Genomic DNA, 17159 nt, shown 5'->3' on the forward strand with positions numbered 1-17159 from the left:
GTTGGGATCTGTTTGCCCCCTGTCCAGTCATAATGTTTGGTCATCAAGAGTGTATCTTTATACCATCCATCCATCTTGCCCTTGGTCGGCCCCTCTTCCTTTTGCCTTCCACTTTCCCCAGCATAATTGTCTTCTCTAGGCTTTGCTGTCTCCTCATGATGTGGCCAAAGTACTTCAACTTTGTCTCTAGTATCCTACCCTCCAATGAGCAGTCGGGCTTTATTTCCTGGAGGATGGACTGGTTGGATCTTCTCGCAGTCCAAGGCACTCTCAGAACTTTCCTCCAACACCACAGCTCAAAAGCATCTATCTTCCTTCGCTCAGCCTTCCCTAAGGTCCAGCTCTCACATCCGTAGGTTACTACAGGGAATACCATGGCTTTGACTAGGCGGATCTTTGTTGCCAGTGTGATGTCTCTACTCTTTACTATTTTATCGAGATTGGACATTGCTCTCCTCCCAAGAAGTAAGCGTCTTCTGATTTCCTGGCCACAGTCTGCATCTGCAGTAATCTTTGCGCCTAGAAATACAAAGTCTGTCACGGCCTCCACATTTTCTCCCTCTATTTTCCAGGTGTCAATCATTCTTGTTGCCATAATCTTGGTTTTTTTTATGTTTAGCTGCAACCCAGCTTTTGCGCTGTCTTCTTTCACCTTGATTAGAAGGCTCCTCAGCTCCTCCTCGCTTTCGGCCATCAGAGTGGTGTCATCTGCCTATCTGAGGTTGTTAATGTTTCTTCCAGCAATCTTAACCCCAGCCTTGCATTCATCAAGTCCCGCATATCGCATGATGTGTTCTGCATACAAGTTAAAAAGGTTGGGTGAGAGTATGCAGCCTTGCCGTACGCCTTTCCCAATCTTGAACCAGTCTGTTGTTCCGTGGTCAGTTCTTACTGTTGCTACTTGGTCCTTGTACAGATTCCTGAGGAGAGAGACAAGGTGGCTTGGTATGCCCATCCCACCAAGAACTTGCCACAATTTATTATGATCCACACAGTCAAAGGCTTTAAAATAGTCAATGAAGCAAAAATAGATGTTTTTCTGAAACTCCCTGCCTTTCTCCATTATCCAGCGGATATTGGCAATCTGGTCTCTCGTTCCTCTGCCTTTTCTAAACCCAGCCTGAACATCTGGCAACTCTCGCTCCATGTATTGCTGGAGTCTTCCTTGCAGGATCTTGAGCATTACCTTACTGGCATGAGAAATAAGGGACACTGTACGGAAGTTTGAGCAGTCTTTCGCATTTCCCTTGGAAATGCGAAACCATGGATTGAGATTTTGTAGATTTTGTTTTGTAGATTACAGAAAACATTTGATTGTGTAGAATCAGGAAAAACCATGGATTGAGATTATGGAAAGACATCAGATTGGGGAAGGCTTCTCTAAAAGGAAGTTATACATTCCTGCAACACAACTGAGTGACATCAAGTGAGCTCACTTGATGTCACTCAGTTGTGTTGCAGGAATGTATAACTTCCTTTTAGAGAAGCCTTCCCCAATCTGATGTCTTTCCATAATCTCAATCCATGGATTTTCCTGATTCTACACAATCAAATGTTTTCTGTAATCTACAAAACAAAGGCTGGATTTCTTTTGAAATTCTTTGATGTGCTGTATCGTCCATATCCTCTTCAACTACCCATGCAGATCTTTGCTGTTGGATCAGAACAGCATATACAGGGTGAGGCAACATAACTTCCTTTTTAAAAATGTGCGCCATTCAGTCACTTGAAGACGTAGCGGAGCGCTAGTGGTCTCGTTCGAGAGGTGGAAGTATAAAGTTTTGTCCTGACACAGTTCAGTCGCCATCATGCATTGGAACAGCAAGGTGCGTGCTTTTGCTGTTGAGGCCTACTTTTCCTGCGGATTAGGAGTGCCTGGCCCGTTCTACAGATTTGGCCCCTTGTGATTTTTTTCTATGGGGTTTTTTTTAAATCCCATGTTTATGTGAACTGTCCAAGGACCCTACAAGATTTGAAGACCAACATCCAGGAAGACATTGCCAACATAACGCCTGCTATGCTGGCAAGTCATGACAAATGCCAGAAATCGGTTTACTCAGTGTATGGAGAATGGGGGACGTTACCTACCTAATTTGATCTTCAAAACTACGTAAAACAAAACTTTATGTATGCGCCTACATTATAAAAAATAAAAATTTCTGAACAACCCTGCTTCATACAATGGGTTTTATTAAGTTTTGAAAAAAGGAAGTTATGCTGCCTCACCCTGTATTAGCATAGTCTTGAGATTTTACATGGTAATCTACATTAGGTATTTTTAATTACATTTCAGCAGAGCAAAAAACAAAAAACAAAAAAAACCCTGGTTAGCATCAGAAAGAGTGTTGCAATGTTCATCTGGTACATCTGATATGCACTGAGTGCTCCTGTTGTCCAGTACTTCTTTGCCATGATCGAAATGTGTACACTTCCCATTGCACATAGGAACATAACACATCTGGCTCTCCAATATTGTGAAACAAATTACTATGTAAATAGTACATAGTAATACCCCAGCAACCCATGGGTGAATATGGATATTGTGAAACTGCTTGGTCCATTTATGGAGATCTACTCACTATATATATAAGAAGAGTGTAGAATGTAAGACATTATTACTACTGCCATTTCTACCATATATTATCTCATATGAGTGAAGCAAATGATGTTCCAAACCTTGTATAGCCCAAGATTGCAAAAATGGCAGTAAGACCAACAAATCTGAATAAATAAGCATCAAATTTATTTAATCATGAATAATTTAAGACTGGTACAATCATTAGCTTTATTCTCCATGACATAGGATGGGATAGGACAGGGGATTAATGGTAAGGGCAAGCAGAGGCAAGGAATGGTCCCAAATAGACCTTTTGCAAATTCCAATCCTAAATGGTAACAGAAAATTAAATAGGGAGGTGGGAAAAAAACATCATACTGTACACAAAATACTCAGTCCCTAGTTTTTTTCTCTTTTAAAAATGGCTAGAAAAAATTCATCAAAATGCAGCACTTGTAATCAAATATTTACATTTTTATGTTACAATGAAAAAATGTACATCTTAGAGAACTTTCCCCCCCACAAATGGTTCCACTGGAAACAACTAGATCAAAAACAGCAACCTTTCATTTAATATCCACATTTTTTTTGTTTTTCTTTTGTTTTCCTTAAAAGAGAATTGTCACATTTAGACAAGGTTCAAGACACATAATATCAAAAGTTTAAGCATCGACAATGCAATATTGTAGGGGTTTTCTTTTCTTTTCTTGCAAAATATACCAAAAAAGCAGGGAGGCTAGCCATATCCTCCCTGTCTCTGCACCATTATCCTAAAAACCAAGAAGAAAAACTCACATTATATGATTTATGACTGCTGTGGAGGAAAGGAAAATGTTGTATGCTTCCAATTCATAACTAAATAGGTATGTTGCATAGAATTTTGTACTAAAATCAACTAGAGGAAATCATGCTGATTTGGCCAAGGGGCAATGGTGAGACTGGAAGCAATCTGGGTAATTTTTGTTGTCATTCCAATGGGGAGGGGTGTCAATTCATTCACACAAGAAAGATGAGCAAGTTAAGGAATGTGCATAATGAACAACCCTGCTTCCCGAAATTTCAGAAAGGGCACTACAATTGTGTAAAAGAATGAGAGTACTCCAGGTTAATTTTTCAGTGATCCAAGCCATATTTTGTTAGAGAGCAATAAGGAAGATAATTATTTTCATGAATGTCACAACAGGATAGGTGGGAAAAGTGGATATCAAGACTCATTTTATATAATAAGCCAACTCAAAGGTGATCAGATAAATTAGACTCCAGTGTGGAACCAATTTAAATCCAACTCTAAGAGAAATTTCACATATGATCTTTCTCAGCTGTTATTATTCCTGTAGGAGTAGGAATGTTGTGTGCCTTGGTATATATCCCAAACAGCTCTAATACATAAAAAGAATAGGGGAAATATAAGATCTTTACATATGTTTTATTTTGCACACATAGTGCTATCCCTTCCTTTGAAATGATCCACGGAGCCCTAAACTCAAATATGTACATTAGAAAGTACACTTATGCAAAACATTTTTGCAAGGAGGCAATCTGATGCACACCTCTGCAAGGGTCTCACTCGATTAAGTCAAATGTGTGACACATACTTATGAAACAGATACTACAACATTGTAGGTGGGTTTCTTGGTAATGAAATACATAGAATTAAGTTCTAAGTATAGGCTTTTGAGGCATACAATGAAACTGAATTTTACAATTTAGCCTCTTGAGTTCAAACATAATGAAAACATTGGTGATATAGATTTATACACACCAGCTATAGTCCTCAAGCCACTTGTGATGTTGGATTAGAATCCTTAAGTGTTTCTATCTATAATGGATTGAATCTGGACTTACTTTTAAGCAGATTAACAAGAATAAAATGGGATTTAACATTCCTGTTGATCTCAATGGGTCTACCATAACCACAAGCAGTTCTAGAACTTCCCTAATTAGATCAAGGTGTACATATAAAGCACATATTCCCAATAGGTTCAACTGGTGGAGAAAACCCACTTCGCTCTGGAACAATACTAGGTGACTTACACCAGTTGATTCTCTGTTGTTAACGGCTACTCTTTTAAGGACAGGGTCTTAACATTATCAAACATGTGATCACAAACTGAAAACATGGTAGCTGGGGAAGTATCTATGAATTTGAACTATGCAAACAAAATGACCCACTCTGCCCACTTTCAAAATCACTGTGCAGTGGGGGAACAATTGTTTGCTAAATCTACTCTTAGGTACAGAAAGTCCCTGCAGTATCTACGTTTTAGTTAGAGTGAATCATTTCCTAACATATTAAAAACACCATGTATTTAGTGTGATGTTTGTGGCTCCTATTAGTTTGACTGTAAATTCAGGCCATCTATAAGATTGCAAAGAAATGGAATTTGATCCATTGTGTCCAAAATATAAACTATTTAAAAACTCTAATTTAGGGAAGGAGGCTTGCATGGTCTTCTTCCATGCAAGTGGCCTTTCTCCACTGGAGGACTTCTCCAAAAATTATTTTGACAGAGTGGAATGCAAAGATATCCCTATGAAGCAAATGTGATAAGGCTGGAGTAAACCCAGACTTACTGAAATAATTAGTTCAGAAAAAGCACATGGCACAATTCCTCCAGGACCGTACCACTTTCAGAATGTATGCATCCAGCATACATCAAATGGATTTTAAAAAATATTCTGCAAATGGAAAGCTAGCATAGTGTGATGAGAGCTAAAATGACATTATTTCCATATAAGTGGAAATACATGTTCTACAAGAAGGGCAAAATCTGTATGGGAGATTGTTTTCCAAAAACAGCTTGATTGTTTTAGCATTCTGGATAACAGGAGTGGGATTAACAAGATTAGCAGAGGAACCATGTTCTGTTTTGAAAGTAACACTCAAGAATCCCTTTTATATTCAATAGTAAATGTCCATTTGAGCAATTTCAGTAATTCTACAAATGACTGTGTTGTTCCAAATGCTGTTAGAAAATGGATAAAAAAACAAGTTCATAAAAGGCTCAAAAGACAATATAATAAATTCACTATCACTGAAAGCAGAAAACCATGAGGTATGATAAAAAATAACCAGCTCAGTAAACTCTCTTTTCAAAAAATGTGGCAAATATTTTACCTGCATATTTCAAAACCAAACATAGAAAGACTTTATCACTTTGAGTTTAGTAGTGATGCCAAACAGTCTCATACAAAAAGGTGGGTTTTTTTTGTTTTTTTTTTTGCTTCTATTGTAGATACAACTATCCAACGTTTAGGTGGCTAGCTGTAAGCTGATATGGAAATTCTCCAAAGGTCCTTTCCTTTCTCTGCATCCTTTCCCCTCTTAGTAATTGTCACATTTAGCAAGAAAAGGAATTCCATACATATACGACAATATTCACAGCAACTCACTTCATTGTACTCCAAGAGATGACTTCAATAGCCCTGTTTTGTTTAAATTAAAAAGAAGAAACCTTCCATCATATACAGCATTAATGGAATTCAACCAAGTAGTAGAAAGTAGGTAAGGCATCATGTTTAAAAATCAGCACCCAAAGATAGCTGAAAAGGCTTGTATGTTTATTCGTGTGTGTCTCTGAATGCAGAGGGCTGTTGTGCTCACTCCTGGGCTGGTTGCTGATGTAAACTTGAAACAAAACTCCACACACAAACCAGAGTGCAGTTTTTGTCCCCCAGCAGAAGAAAGCACCAAGCCTTCATTGTTAACAAAATAACCTCTCCAAACTTCTATTCTGTGCATTTGGAGATGATGCTGGGATCCAGAGAAATACGTTAATTGTTTAGTGACAGGTTTAAAAGCACCATTTTGGAAAAAATAATAGTAGAAATGGAAAAGGTGTTACCATACAGATGTATTGGATTACAATGCCCATTAGCCCCACATCTGCAGGAATCATATTGTATACATGAACGAAAAGCGGGGATCTTATTAAGCAAAAAACTATGGACTAAGAACTTATTTGAGTGACTACAGTCTCAGATGTTATTCACATTTCCCAACTTTTACTATGACACCCCCCCCCCCCCCAATAATCCTTTTATCTTTTCACAAGCTGTTTTGAGCTAATGGACGTTGTCCCAAGGCAATAAGAACAGTCTACCCCAAGGGATGGTAATCAGTGTTGGAAAAGCAGATGGAAAGACAGGGTCTTTTTTATTCAGGCCTTCCCTCTTTAAGCAGGCCATGTTTGATAACCACCTTCTTGGCTATGAGGGTGTGGAACAAGCCCCCCCTCCCTGCCCCGACACACATGTTGTCACTTTTTCTTACAAAATTGATGTTGAGATATATAGGTGCATCTTTCTGATGTGCTGTTGAGTTTAAACATGCACCAACATTAGGATCCATGGGGCTAATGGAGGGGTGTGCGCGCGCACTGCCAGAATCCAAAGAACCATTCATATAATTAGTCCTACAAAGGGAATTTAGACTGGATTTTTTCTCTATGACAAATTGTTTTTACGATTTGGGAGTTTGCTCTGTTCTTCAAGATACAGTTATCAGAAAAAAGATAGAAAGAGAGAGAAAGAAAGAAAGAAAGAAAGAAAGAAAGGGAAATTTCTATTGAACCAGTGCAAAGACTGAGCAGCTCTTTAGATCCTGACAATTGCTTCTTCAGCATTTTGTTCAATCACTGATTATAGTATTCAAAAACCTGAACTGATGTTTTATAGTGTTTACATCAACATTTTTCAATTCACATTTCATATACATGGGAAGGTGCCCAAAGAACAAGCAGGTATCCATCAACAAGAACCAAATTGGACTCTGATTTCACATTTTCTTTGGCCTAAGTCCAATAGCTAGTTCCAAGCTGAGTACAGCCACTGAATCATTTGAATTTACTTAAGTGTTGACTTACTCAAGTTCCCAAGACTCAGAGGGTTTGCTCAGACTGGGACTAGAGGCTGGATTTAAGCCACTCTCAGCAGGTCCTACTGCAGAAGAGATAAGCCTCTATAAAAACTTGCTTCTTCAGCAAAGAGAACAGCTGTAGTGAAAAAAAAAAATGAATTGTTTAGCTGCATGTTTGATTCTTCTTCTACACGTCTCTATCTATAGTCCAGATCCTGTTTTAAATGAGGCACAACATTCACAGCTTCAGTGGCGAGAAACAGATGATATGCAGCCGCTTTGCTCAGTGGATTGAGTCTAGTCCCGCATTTGTGTACACAAAATGAAAATAATAAATAAATGAAGCCAAATCCTCAAAATGGAGAATGGTTTCATTATGGGAAGGGTATGTCTCTGTGTATGAATATTTAAAATTTCCCTGTTTTCATCTTTTTGCCTTTAATGAAATATTACTATCAAGGCGAGCAACTATTTTATAGCACCAGAACTATCGGTAGCTGAGGTTACACACAAAGATCACTTGTAAAAATTCCACCATAACTGTACTGAGTTTGATCAAAAGCAGCATAGGAAAGATCTACTCTCTTGCTGGACAATATGTAGCACAGAGCTCTCTTGTTTGTTCCATAGCTTTCAAGGTGAGCATTTTTATTTTCTCCTCTTCCCCCCTCCCAACACTCTCCCCATTGTAATTAGTACTAATAATGCTTTTATGAAAAAAATATTCAGTGTCTTAGGTATGTGAGCTTGCAGCAAAGTCAAAACAACAAAAAATAAAGTAGTGCAGTTCTTATTAATGAAAAAAACGAATAATAAAAACACAATATAAAAACATCCAGTGGGTTGCCTGCACCCACATTTGACACTGAATGAGGGAGGTGGGCAGCAGAAGGGGAAATAAGTTTATATTGTTCTTGCAGCTCTAATACTGAGACATCCATCTGGAGCACCGACCAGCTATCCTCATCGATTCATGATCATTTTTTCCTAAGTGAAGCAGGAAATAGACCATGGGAAAAAACTATTTCTGTGAGTTTTGCATCACAATGTTGACTCCAGGGATGAGTCAAGGATGTCATCATGGTGGCTGTTGCTGTTGGAGTCACTGTCGTAACTTTGTGGGCTTGAATAGTTAGCTGCTTCTTGTAATCTCATCAGCATGTTCATCTGAGGAAACACAGAGAAGGACAAGAAAGCACTCAGTTTGATTTCACACTTTTTCGTTTGTGTTAAAACAGATATCTGCAGTCAGCTTTCAACAACACACTGAGCAGCCAAACGGAAGATAGACTCATCACATGAAAGACAGGCACAGTTTTCTCTAGTGAACATTGACTTCTTTAGCAGTCGAATGATGTGGCTTAAGTTCAGTTTGTGTGGAGGAAAACCAGATAAATAGCTATATACAGGAAGTTCGCAATGAACCCATCACTGTGAAAACCCAGGTGCCCTAGAAATATATCTATATATAGGTTGAGGTTTTGAAGGGTCCTCTCCATTTTGGGGGGGGGGGGGATCTATTAAAACTCATATTGCTTCCATACTCTCTAGAGCAGTGGCTCTCAATCTGTGGGTCCCCAGGTGTTTTGGCCTACAACTCCCAGAAATCCCAGCTGATTTACCAGCTGTTAGGATTTCTGGGAATTGAAGGCCAAAACATCTGGGGAACCACAGGTTGAGAACCACTGATCTAGAGCATTTAGCCTTCCAACTCAGCTATTTACTTCTTTTTAAAAAAACCTCCCTTGGATCTGAAACATGGCAAAGATAACCTCTTTAACACTTTTGAGAAGTTGCAGTTTGCATTTTGAATGATTAAAAATAAATTTCAAAAATCACTGATGATGTACTGATGAAGGGTATGTGCCGTTCCTGATCCTCACATAGTTGTTAGTCTAAAGCAGCAGTTCTCAAAGTGTGCTCCATGGTTCCCTCCTCTTCCGTCCCCTCCAAGTTTTCCCTCTTCTCTCCTACTCCTCCCTTTCTCCCCGGCCCCCAACAGTATTTTCTCTGCGCCTCCCTCACTACAACTACTTCTTCTCCTCCTCATCACAAAGGCTGGGTGGCCATCTGTTAGGGGTGCTTTGATTCTGCTTTTCCTGCATGGCAGAAGGGGGCTGGACTGGACGGCCACAGGGGTCTTCTACTGATATACTGTTAAGTTTATGTTGGTTAAAATGATTCCTCGTTTTAAATATTGTATTGTTCTTTCTTTCCTTTTTTGCACCAGAAACAAGATATGTGCATAGGAATTTGTTCTCCCCCCCCCCCCCCCCCCCCCCCACCATTAGTTCACACAAATACTCTCTATCCATTTACCACTGGCCTGGCCTGTCTGTCGATTTTAAAAACAAAATGCATCAAAAAGTTTGCCAGTGCCTGATATATATACATAATATAATATAAAAACATTATTGGGCTCCATGAGAAAATTATGTTTCAAAAAGGTCTCCATGGCTTTAAAAGTTTGAGAATTCCTGGTCTAAACGATAGAGCCTAAGTAGAGCACAAGTTGGTGCACAACAACAAAAGTAGTAAAAGCAATCAAAACACCCAATAAATTCAGCATTAAAGTAACGTCACTAAACCATAAGGTCCACAGAACACACTGCTACTCTAACTACTAACTGTCCATCTTCATTCTTTTAGCACACATATGCAGAATAGAAATATTTGCCATACTGCATGCTCAAAGATTTAGGAACATGCAACCACACTGAAAGAATGTGAGCTGAGAGCTAAACACCTCCTATTATATGATCATCATAATTCTAAATAACTACCATAGACTACATAGAGGACTTTGTACCACAAAGTACACGTATGTGTACACTTCAAATACTACCACTGAAAATTGACCTCCAGTCATCATAAGATTTGACAGTATATTTCAAACTCTTTGCAAATAACAGTATTTAGCAGACAAATCTCACCAGAGGATCTCCTTCAGCATCACTGGGAGGAACTTGTTTGCTGGTTGAACCTTCCCGGGGCATAGAATAACCATCAAATCCAACATCTTCTGGCCGCAGCTGGAGCAGAGGAGGCCATTCGTGGTGTTGTGGGGTGGCGGCCCATGGGTATGTCTCCATTACCCATTTGGCAGGGTCTTCCCAGGGAGCTCTTCTTCCGTACAACTGCAAGCAAGGGGGGGGGGGGGGGGGAGAAGAGATCTCAACTTTAAAAGATGATTTTAAATTCATTTGTTTTCTGGCACTGGAGGCATTGTATTGAAACACCATATGTGGTTTGAGGACATATAGGGCAGCCTTGATGTAGGTTTTAGACTTCTAGGATAAGGACAGGGGATTGCTTGAGAACCCCTATGAATGTAATCTTGAGTAATATGATGGAAAGTGGAGAAGAAATGAATAAACAAATATGTTGATGAAAAACATAAGGAACCTTAGAAGCTTAACAAATATTTGGCATATGCTTTTGGATATAGCAGCCCATTTCATCAATTGCATGAAGTTATTCCTCAAAAAGCAGGATGTCTAACAACTAATGAAATAAAAAGTCAGCAAACATTCATGTAGATGGTTCCCAAAGCAGAAGAGTAAGATTTCATTTTTTAAAACAGCTTGTTAGCTCCAACAGACCAGTACAGAACAAAGTATTTATCTGAGAATCATGTAAAGGGAGGGGAACAGAGAAGGTCGGTCCTCTTTTTTGAGGATGTCATACCAGGAAAAATCGTAATGATAGCAGAGATAAGAAGCTTCTCTGATCATTTTATTTTTTAGACTAAACAAGACACAATTCTATCTAAATTGTCTGCTTCCAAATTTGATTTTAATGCTATCAAAAACCAACATCAGTGCTTGGCATCGCTCTCTGGTTCTAGGCACCAAGGAAGAGGTGACTCAGCACATTTTAGACTCCGGCTTCAGACTCGCATGTCCCTCCATCGCTTTCAAGTAGCGTTTTGATCTGATTGCAGCTCAGTAATACACCGCAAATAGTCCATTTCTGTGGAGCCAAGGTTTTTGTGAATACCCATTTATACACTTAGACAAAATCTTTTCAACAAGATGAAAGCTGGAAAAAATTTAATTGCTTTCAAGTTGAAAGTAAACATTCACTCTTTCATCCCTGTAACAGAAAGTTTTAGGTGTGCCTTCCAGATGAAATAAATATCCATTTTTTCATCCTTGTTACAGGGTTTTATGTGGCTGTCCTTTGGAGGGATTACAGTTCATCTGTTGTCCCTTCTGCTCTGACACATCATTAATTCTCTTGACACACTATTTCAGTGCCAACCAAAACCATGGTGGTAAAACCCTTTACAATCATTACATGATAGATACAAATTCTCTTCAGAAACAAAAGATAAGTTGCCAATAACATTTTATCTCCAGGAAAAAAATCAAATGAATTTTGTCTTCTACTTAAAATTAATCTCAATTCCCCTGCTATGTATGAATTCTGCACTGCCGTTGGACCAAACATTCAAACAGAAAGTAAGAGGAAGAAGAAAATGGAAGAAAGGAGGGATGTTAATGTCTTCAAGACATGTCTGTGGGGGTCCTGGGACCCATCCTCTCCAGATACCTAAGGCTAACTGAATAGTCTTAATACTTAAGAGAACATCCTCATGACTAACATGTTAAACAATAAAGAACAAAATGTATAGCTGTTTTATTTTAATTTTTTAGAAAAAAAATAACTGGATGCAAGTAAAATTCAAGAACTCCATTACTTCTATTTTCTTTTCAACAAGAGCTTGGAAAATGTTACTTTGGGGTGACTAGTTCTTAGAATGTCAGCAGCAATCCTACTCAATCTAACCAGAGGAAGCCCCCTGGATAAAACAGTGAGTCAACATTTAGGCAAATCCCATTGATTCAATTGATTTATTTTAGTCGAGACCACAAATCAGATATCTTTTCCAGATTTTAGTTTCAATCATGCCAATTAATAAATCTTAGCTACAAAAGCAGATGTTCTAATCACTCAGATTCTGACGCGTGTTGTAACTGTGTAAGAAACCAGACTAAATTCTTTGGGGGTATTTAGTATGATTATTTCCTAATGTCAGTGTATACATTGTAGTTAATCACAAAATAAAGGGCCACGGTGATGCAACAGGTTAAACCACTGAGCTACTGAACGTGCTGACTGGAAATTCGGCGGTTCAAATCTGCGAGACAAGGTGAGCTCCTACTGTCAGCCACAGTTTCTGCCAACCTAGCAGTTCGAAAACATGCAAATGTGAATAGCTCCGCCCTGGCGGGAAGGTAACGCCACTTCATTCAGTCATGCCAGTCATCTTGGAGGTGTCTACGGACAATGCCGGCTCTTTGGATTAGAAATGGAGATGAGCACTGCCCCCCAGAGTCATATGCAACTAGACTTAATGTCAAGGGGAAACCTTTACCTTTAATCACAAATAAAAATGCCCCTGTGCAGTTTTGCTGGCTAAGGTATTGTGTACTTGTAAACACAACCTGGAAAAATATTTTTAACTCCTATTTGGAAAACCATCTAATAGCAGAAAAACAAATCAAGGAAACGCACTGTTCTTTCCCTTTAGAATATTGCAAAAGACAGGTATGAATACCAAACACTGTGACAACAACAAAAGACAGAAGGTTAAAGGTAAAGGTTCTTCCTGACATTAAGTCTAGCCGTGTCCAACTCTAGGGGTTGGTGCTCATTTTCATTTCTAAGCTGAAGAGCCGGCGTTGTCCATAGACACCTCCAAGGTCATGTGGCTGGCATGACTGCATGGAGTGCTGTTACCTTCCTGCAGAAGCGGTACCTATTGATCTATTCACATTTGCATGTTTTCAAACTGCTAAGCTGGCAGAAGCTGGGGCTAACAGCAGGATTCAAACCTGCAACCTTTCGGTTAGCAAATTCAGCAGCTCAGTGGTTTAACCCCTTGCACCACCGGATGCTCCAACAAAAGACACACACAAACATAAAGTGGACTCGTGACAGGAAATGTCACCATTAGAATAACAACATGTGATCCAAAGGGAGATTTGTGGGTATTTCCAGTGTGGAAATCTTTAACATCTTCCCTTTGAACAGCAAAATCTTAAGTTGTTCATATTTATGAAATTTCCTGAGTTTGAAATAAGGCTTAACATGTGAGTGAAGGGTTAGTCAAAACCTCTAGCTTGAGAAATGACTTTTTTTTTGGGGGGGGGGGGGGATGAAGAGACACACAATCATCTGTTTAGATCTAGGTACAAATGGTAGCAGTCTAAAGCATAGATTCTTTCCTAAAATTATTTAAATAAATTGGGCTAAACGTTTTACAAAGGGGGAGGGAAAGACACAGAATGCATCCAAACCAATGTGTTAAGTGGATTCACTTCACTACTACTGCTTCCTTAGCATAATTTACATTTCATTCTGACAGCAGAGCAAATGGGTTCTGAGAAAAGTTGCCAATCAAAGGTTAGAACACAAGAACTCATCAGTGAAATTGCGGGAAACTTCTACATGCCTCATTAGGTAGTCAGAAATTGGTGCTGGAGACAGAGAGAAGTAAGGGAATTTAGATTCTCCAACTTTTTATTACATGTCAGATACTCTCCCCATATTGGCTGGAGATTACAGACGTTGTATCTAATACATCTAGAAACCATCATGTTGAGAAAGGGTAAGCTATGCGGGTAAATGCTATAACCTTAAGAATGAATGCCAGAAGCCCACTCTACACTGCCAGATGATCAAATCAGATAATCCATATTATTTGCTTTGAACTGAATTATATGAGTATAGACTGCCATATAATCCAGTTCAAAGCAGATAATATGGATTTTATATGGCAGTGTAGAAGGGGCCTCAGTTTGTTTTGTTTTTCTCTTCTTCCTCTTCCCTCTGCACCTGTTCCTTTTGCCTTCTGTTTCTTGTGTCTTCTGTAATCCAGCCTTATTACTGAAGTTTCTAAGATGCTCTGGGATTCTTCTTTGTCAAAGACTGGTGTAAAAAATATTTACACATAAAAGGGTCTGAGACTGAATCTGAGAAATTCATCTTCTCTTTTTAAAACTCTATTACCAAACGTATGTGGGTAGTTATCTTAAATCTTTCTCTTTTTGTCCTAAAAAAAGCAACCGCTTCTCTCTCATGGTTGCTGAAAACATCTCTGAGCCAACCACAGTGAAATGAATAACAGATGGCATAACAGCTGTATTTTTCAGCATTCCTAATTTATCTGAACTATCATGGGCAAAAAAACCCTCTGGTGAACTGAGCTTTTTAACATCAAGGCCAAGATATGCATTTCTCAAGTGAAGCAAGTTGAAGATCCTTGTCCCTTGAAGCCATGTCACACTTAAAAGCTAAACTTGGATGGTATGCACACTAAGCATGCAGGATGCTGTTATCTGTTGTTAAAGTTGACTCATGGTGACCTCATGAATGAGAGACCCTCATCAACTATCCTCTTTAGATGTTCTAAATTCAGGGTTGTAACTTCCTTGATTGAGTCAATCCATCTGCACTCTGGTCTCACTCCAAGCATTGTCATCTTTTTGGAGTGAGACCACAGTGGTGGAGGCTCCTTCTTTGGAGGCTGGATGGCCGTATGTCAGGGGTGCTTTGAATGCAATTTGCCTGCTTCTTGGCAGGAGATTTCACTGGATGGCTCATGAGGTTTCTTTCAACTCTATGATTCTATAATTCTGTGTATTCAGAAATATTGACATGTATTTTCTTTCACAAGCTTCCTGACCCTGAGCAATTAACAATTAATTTCATACACACATCATCATTATCATGGATACTCTTGGCCAAGCATGATTGTCTTCCAGAGGTCGAGTTTTGGCAGTGAATCAGTAACTGTCTGTGAAAACCTATTCTAGATCTGCATGATCTACAAGGACATCGATTTCCAGATGGAAGGTTTGTTTTGAGGTGTCTTCCTCTCAGCACGTTTCCCACTTTCATCCTGTATTCATGCCTCTTCAAAATCCATTGTGCTGTTGGAAACAGCTGACCTCCAGTTACAATACTTGAGCACCAGGGCTTCCCAGTTCTTGATTTTTATTCTACATTTTTACATCGGCCTGTGATAACCCGAAGTATAAAACAACAACAGGAGTTTCCCTCACCTAAACTGGAACTGCGCCATTCTGCCTTTACCCTAGGGTGTTATATCTGATACTTGCCACAAGATGGAAGCAGCCACAGCAAAAAACCCAAACTAAAATATCCACCCATTTTGAAACACCCTCTATTACTATGGGATTGCCAGGAACCAGGCGTGGAGACATTTATTTACTTAAAGCAGATATTTTCTTTTTAGGAGCTTTTGACTAATATCAAAAGTAGAGGCGAAAAAATATTTTGTACCTCTAACCACCATATTTTCACAAAAATAAAAATGTAGCAAGGGAGAGATATTACAATCTATTTCTTTCAGGAAAAGCTTTCATGGCAAAAACAACTCTGTTCTCTTCCAATGATGCGGTGCCCTTGGGGTCACCAAAACACTTAGAGAAAGGGGTGGTTCATTTCATTACACTATTACATACCCAGATGATTTGTTACACATGAATGCATGGGTGTGGAAGGCAGTGTTGCTAAGATGGGAACTTATGCCAAAGATAATTTTTATTCAAAAAGAAAATATTTTACTGTTACTGAGGAATGTACTTGGAGGAGGTATTTCACCCAGACTCCACTAGATCAGAAAAGAAAACAGATTCAAACAAGCTGCTCTATACCAGTCTTGGGAAGTATGTGCACCTTTTCAAAACACTTTATTGTGTCAAGATCATCATATTGTTTGCAAGTCGCGTCTGGTGTGAGATAATTGCCCAGGGGATGCCTGGATGTTTGATGTTTTACCATCCTTATGGGAGGCTTCTCTCATGTCCCCGCATGGGGAGCTAGAACTGACAGAGGGAGCTCAACCTGCTCTCCCTGGATTCGAAGCACTGACCTGTCGGTCAGCAGTCCTGCCAGCACAAGGGTTTAACCCATTGAGCCACCAGGGGCTTGCAGTTTCTCAAGTCGCTCCTGATACAAAAAATTAAATTGTTTGTTGGTACTGAGTTTGGATTTCCAGCTTAAATTTCTCCATACTTCTCAGAGTGAAGCAAGGATCAATCTACTTAAATTGCCCACTTAGATTTACTTTCCGCTCTAATCCAGCACCAACAGTGTGTATATGAACTGGTTATCTTTCAGATGCACAATAAGTAGAAGCAATAAATAGTTTTTTGTGCAAGGAAAAAAGCCCATCTTGGTGTAGAGCCAGTCTTTGAGGCTTTAACTTTTAGAATGTTGGCACAATTAGGCATTTCATCTGATTGAGCATGGATTTTTAAACTCATTTCAGGCCCAAATAACCTCACCTGTAGCCCTTCTCTGACAGCCTCAAGAAGATAGGGAATGATTGAGTAGTTCCAAAGGTCAGTAAACCAAACCCTAGAACCATCCACATCTATAGGGCATGAGAGAAAGAGCCGTGGACCTACAAGAAGAAGAAAAAGAAGAAAATTACCCACAGAATATATGTGGTGAGTGCAGCTTATGGCAGTCATTTTAAGCACAACATCAAGTATGGAATGAAAAGGGGAGGAGGAAATGAAAAAAGAAAGAGAGACAGGAGAAAGAAACTCTTATCAGAGAACATGTGAGTCCACAACAAAGGAACCAGTTAATACCATTTAACAGTAAAGAGACACATGTGTATAAAGTGACCGTGGCAGCTTGGAGTGGAAATGCATTTTAAAATGAGTTATTTCAATAACCCAGAGGCTGCCCGAGAAGCTCACT

At 39.2% G+C, this 17159-nt stretch overlaps 1 protein-coding gene across 3 annotated transcripts in view; it reads right to left on the reverse strand.

Moving 5' to 3' along the window:
* Positions 1-2720: 2720 nt before the first annotated feature.
* The window catches only part of NAV2 (neuron navigator 2), a 282686-nt gene continuing 268247 nt past the window's right edge, over positions 2721-17159 (reverse strand). For all 3 annotated transcript variants that reach the window (XM_060765681.2, XM_060765628.2, XM_067462702.1), the window contains 3 exons: positions 16736-16854; positions 10349-10552; positions 2721-8582 (listed from right to left, as the gene is read on the reverse strand). In XM_060765681.2, the coding sequence (XP_060621664.2) occupies positions 8457-8582; positions 10349-10552; positions 16736-16854 (449 nt within the window). In that variant the 3' untranslated portion in view covers positions 2721-8456. The remainder of the gene's footprint in view (positions 8583-10348; positions 10553-16735; positions 16855-17159) is intronic.

This window comes from Anolis sagrei, chromosome 1 (assembly GCF_037176765.1).
Source record: "Anolis sagrei isolate rAnoSag1 chromosome 1, rAnoSag1.mat, whole genome shotgun sequence".
In the NCBI taxonomy this organism is placed as follows: domain Eukaryota; kingdom Metazoa; phylum Chordata; class Lepidosauria; order Squamata; family Dactyloidae; genus Anolis; species Anolis sagrei.